Below are 5,297 nucleotides of genomic sequence, written 5' to 3' on the forward strand. Positions count from 1 at the left end.
TTATGTATAATACACAATCTAAGCGCGTAAGTTATGTACTGTAATTCTCAAGACACGATGAGCGACGGCGGCGACAAATGAGGAAAAGGTTGGAAATTGGAGGGAGCTGCATCCCATCATGCCACCTCACCCCCTCTCTTTTCTCCTCATATTTTGTCCATTATTTGGTTGTAGGCCCGACAATCAACCGGCCCGCTTCATCCGCCAACTACCATTTGCCCAACGGTGGACTGATGCTTGTTTTTCTTTATGGCTCGGTTGCTGCGAGTGTAGTTATGTAGCACGTGTTTCGTCACACACAATTCGACACTGCACATATTACACACGAAAGCCTATCTATAACCCAGCTTCACAGACAGACACACACACCTTTGCCCTGTTTTCTTTTCTCTTTTCTTTCTCTTCAGACTTTGTTATTTCTCCCTTAGTTGTGAAGGAAGCAAAAAACAGGCAATAGCAGCAATCCTTGTTCTTATGACGACTGATTCAATCTTAATTCTCGGTGGGGTGGGATTTATTGGCCGCCATTTTGTGCATTATGTCGTGCAGAATAATCTCGCGCAATATGTTTGCGTTGTGGACAAGGTCCTTCCCCAAACAGCCTATCTGTCCGAGGCGCATAAGGCGTCATTTGAGAAAGTTGAATTCCGACAAGGCAACTTGATTCACCCAGGTATGTTACCCTTTTTATTTTAGAGTTGGAAAAGAGGAGGGGAAGGAAGGGGGAGTGTAAGAGGGTTTGCTTTGATAAAGATAAAGAAAAGAGTAAAAAAGCAAGGGATTGAGGTTATTTTGTTGACCAAGGGGACGTTAGCTTAAACGCGGGGAAGAGTAGAAAGGGTTGTTTATGGTTTTGACGCCATGACAGAAAAAAAAAGAGCGCGTGAATGTGGAAGGGAAGCATGACAAACCGAGGCTAAATCTTTAGATTATAAATAGCTTCAGTGGCAAATTGCTTTACCAAAGCCGATGGTACAGAGTTCGACTATGTGTTCAACTTTGCTGCAGAAACCAAATACTCGCAGGTTTCGGAGGTATGTGGATACTGTATACTATTATATACACATCAGGGGATTCATTTAGAGGTAGAGGGGCTAGATATGATAACTGCGGAGTGGGATTTGTGGATAAAGAGGATCTCACAGACGACAAAATGGTGTCTTATACAATAGGTCTATCAAGAGCGTATTGTACAGTTGTCTGCTAACTGCGCAAAAGAAGCCGCGAAGCGCAAGGTCAAGGTCTTCACCTGCATGTCAACTGCTGAAATCTACGATAACGATCAGGTAAAATCGAAGGGCGCGTACGTGTTATTGCGTAAAAGGAGTGGAATGGTGATACTGAACAGCAGTGTTATTCAGGGTGCATCGACAGAAACTTCCAAAGTCAAGCCATGGACAACGATTGCGAAATACAAGCATCGTGCTGAAGAAGAGCTTGGAAAGATCGAGGGGTACGTACATCACAACACTATACGTATAATACATGCACATACAGAAATCAATTGATGTTTTCATCGTCATCTCACGCTAAATTCGCATATTTAAAATATACACTACTGTTCCCCCTGTCCCCTTCCATGTATGTGTGTGCAGATTGAATCTCGTCGTTCTGCGACCTTCCCTCGTATATGGTACTGGTGCATTGCTTGGCTTGAGTAAGTTCTTTTTCAATTTATTTTGTATAACCTATTCTATGTAGATTGCATTAAGTTTGATTATCATCGTTTTATTAGCGCCACGCCTTATCATTGGTCGAGTGTACAAGCATCTCAATGAGGAAATGAAGTTGTTATGGTCAAAAGATCTCAAGCTGAACACAGTGCATGTGGATGATGTGGTTAGAGCAACCTGGCATGCTGCTAAATGGTATGTGGACACGGGTAAAAAGCCGGAAGACGATACTCCCTTTTTCAACTTAGCAGATAAGCAAGATACAGGTAAAAGAAGAACGGATTTGCAGAGATGGGTAATCCATCACTATGGGAACAATTCGTATATGGTTACATAACGCTAACGCATATAATTCCAAACAGATCAAGAGACGATTAATAAGCATTTGCGCGATATCTTTGGTATCGAAACGGGTTACCATGGTACTGTTGTTTCAAGTTTTGCAAAGGTATGTCCAATAAATCATCTCCCAAGAAACAAAGTTTATAATTCATCACCTAGAGAAAAAAGTATAGCTAAATGAAGAACTTGTGCGCTATAGTTGAATCTGGATTCGGTTACTGAAGATGTGAACGAGAAGCATTTGGCGCCTTGGGCCGAGCTTTTGAAAAAAGCGGATATTCACACTTCCCCTCTGTCGCCGTATTTGGATGAGGAGTTGCTGTACAATAATGCATTGTCGGTTGATGGCTCCAAGATCGAACGAGAAACAGGGTTCTCTTACAGCGTGCCCAAGCTGACCAAGGAACGGCTGGTTGAAATTATTGACGATTACAAGGCGCGAAACTTTTGGCCAGCAGAAGATTAGAATTTTTCTCCTCTCTCCCTTCTTTCCGAGCTATACCCTCTCTCTCAATTAAACAAGTAATTCCACTTCAACCAACTAGTATACAAAGACATACACAAGTGCGCGCCCTTTCTCGCTCCTTACTTTTTCTAAAAAAAGCAAAAACGCAGGTCGTAAAATACATCATACACGTATAAACCTACAAACTATCTTTACCCCCTGCGTACGACGATAATTTTGGCTTATAGTATAAGATGTAGTACATGTACTGTGCAATATATCAGAGAAATCTTCGTGCTACTGTACTGGCTACATTTGTTTTGTTTGACAATATGTACAGTAATGCAATATTTGCCGATTATCTTGGTTCAATGAAATGCATGTACGTCTGACAATGTACTGTATCTCCAAGGAATAGATTGGTTTGTATGTATCCGAAAGGGTTCGGACTGCTCGGGATGGTATCGTTGTACGATGGATGAGGGGGACCTTGAACAAGGAATGTCATAAACCTTTTCTTCTACCTGTTGAATGTTGAACAAAAATATAAACTGTCCATTAGCTTGGGTAAACAGTATGAATACCTATAATCAACGACCATCCAATCTCAGCCTACTGTTATAATACAGTATAGATTCTCTTGAGAGATAACATAAACCATTATCACATCCCTCACTCATTATCTATTTTTCTCTCCTGCAAATGCACAGACTGTACAGGAACCTATTGCCAAAACAAAAAAAAAAGATAAAGAGATCCGTATAATAAAATATTATCAACATCCACCTGCCTCGCTTCGCTCGGCTGAATGAGCCCCTTCGCTGCGCTCCGGGTCATTCAACGGATTGGATGTTTCCTGGGGGTTTCCCCCAGACCCCCAAGGTGGGGGGTTCCCCCCACACCCCCCCTTCTAAACCCGAAACTGCTCGCTTCGCGAGCTTATTGATTGCTATGTCTACATATAACCCTAAACGTTATCATTATTGCTATGACACGAAACCCTACTACAGATTGGTTTGCCAAATTCAAAAGGGACATAGAGAGTTTTGACCGCTCTTTTGCTGCTATCGACAGCTCTTACAGTAATTTGCAAGTTCATCAATACACTCGCTTTCATTAGTTATCGTAGTAGATTACTGCTGCTTGTCGTAATTAGCTGAAAGACGACAGCAGGACTGAGTTGACACTCGCGTAGTTCTATATCATATTTTTCGCATCAGATCTACTTACCAAAAAAAACAGTGAAAAGGTACGAATATTCTATTGTACGTAAAATGGTGATCAGTTAAAATAGGATAATTATAGCAAAAAAAAGAAAAAGAGCAAAAATAAGAGTTAAGATGATGGAGGTAGAGAGGCGGTGGTTGTAAAAGAAGCAGGTGGTGAATTTACGGTTTGTGGAGACAAAAGAATTTCATGGTAGACGATATTAGTAGTAAGTGGTGGGGATGTGGCGGCTGTTGACAGATCGACTGCAACCCTAAGGTTTTGAGGATTTGTTGCTCTGGATAATGCAACATATAGTTGTCCATGAGCAAAAACAGGTTCGTTGAGAAGGATGCCGACATCAGATAACGTCTGTCCCTGTGACTTATGTATAGTCATTGCAAAGGCGGCGCGAACAGGGAATTGCCGGCGGCAAAGGACGAAGGGATATTCACCCTCAGTAGTGCACATGTTGATACGGGGAAGGAAAAACTCTTCACCCGTGTAACCTTGGTCGATCCGTCTTACAGAGATGCTGTTGTCGTAAAGGCCTGATACGAAGAGTTTTGTTCCGTTGCAAAGACCGGCATCAGGATCCATATTGCGTAAAAGCACCAATGGCATACCGACCTTGAGACATAGCTCATGGTTAGGAATACCACCGGTAGTTATACTCCGTAGAAATTCAACAGGATAGCTGGCTGCAGCTGCGTCAGGATCATCAGCATCAAGTATACGATCATTGGAAGCATATGTTCTGCCTATGCCGGGGAAGATGTCATATGCTGCATCATTGATGGCATCGACGTCAGCATTTTTGGCAGCCAAGATTGCGCGACCATGATAATGCTCTGGCTGTGGCTCAGTAGAGCGAATTGATGGATAGATGGCATCAATCAATCCCATGGTATCGCTTGTATCGATCTGCCATTCTTGCGGAATCTCCACGCTTTCTTGATACGGGGCACGTCCATCACCAATAGCCAAAAGAGTGTCAGCAAAAGCAGCAGCATTAGGGCCTGCATTCCTCACGCGCATGTTTTCAGTCAAATGGAGGACTTGAACATGTCGCCAAAAAGAGGCAGATTGGATGGACTCGGCAACGATTTGAGATCGATTCCCTTTTTTTACCACCGGAAGCATCTGACGAAAGTCCCCTCCAAAAACAACAACCTTGCCTCCGAAAGGTAGTTCACGCAACAGCGGGTCCAGAGCACCCATAATGTCCCGAAGAGCACGGTCAACAGCATCAAAATTATATTTGCTGCACATGACAGCTTCGTCCCAGATGATAACTGACGCACTTGCGATAAGGTGTGCGTGAGGACCGCCAAGGCGAAGATTGCACGAAGTATAAGCATCCGCGTTCAACGGAATCTTGAAACGACCATGTGCTGTTCGGCCACCCGGGAGCAAGATAGCTGCAATGCCAGAGGAAGCGACAGGAAGTGCGATTTGATCACGGGACCGAACATGGCTCAATATAGCCTTAAACAGTTGAGATTTACCCGTACCACCTGGACCATTCACAAAGAAAAGGCGCGATGTGTGGTGATGAGTGGCTGCAGTAATAGAGTCGGTGATAGTGTCAAAAGCGTGGCGTTGTCCGTCGTTTAACGTAGGTAGCAATG

General features: G+C 43.4%; 1 protein-coding gene across 1 annotated transcript; it reads left to right on the forward strand.

Moving 5' to 3' along the window:
- The first annotated feature begins 378 nt into the window (after positions 1-378).
- Positions 379-2,895, forward strand: BDB00DRAFT_83521 (uncharacterized protein). The gene is made up of 8 exons (XM_053124390.1): positions 379-673; positions 940-1,034; positions 1,173-1,286; positions 1,362-1,453; positions 1,596-1,657; positions 1,736-1,939; positions 2,036-2,121; positions 2,215-2,895. The coding sequence occupies exons 1-8, from the start codon at positions 475-477 to the stop codon at positions 2,479-2,481; spliced, it is 1,119 nt and encodes a 372-aa protein (XP_052974219.1). The 5' UTR covers positions 379-474; the 3' UTR covers positions 2,482-2,895.
- Positions 2,896-5,297: the final 2,402 nt, after the last annotated feature.

This window comes from Zychaea mexicana, assembly GCF_025766255.1.
Source record: "Zychaea mexicana strain RSA 1403 chromosome Unknown BDB00scaffold_121, whole genome shotgun sequence".
Taxonomy (NCBI): domain Eukaryota; kingdom Fungi; phylum Mucoromycota; class Mucoromycetes; order Mucorales; family Lichtheimiaceae; genus Zychaea; species Zychaea mexicana.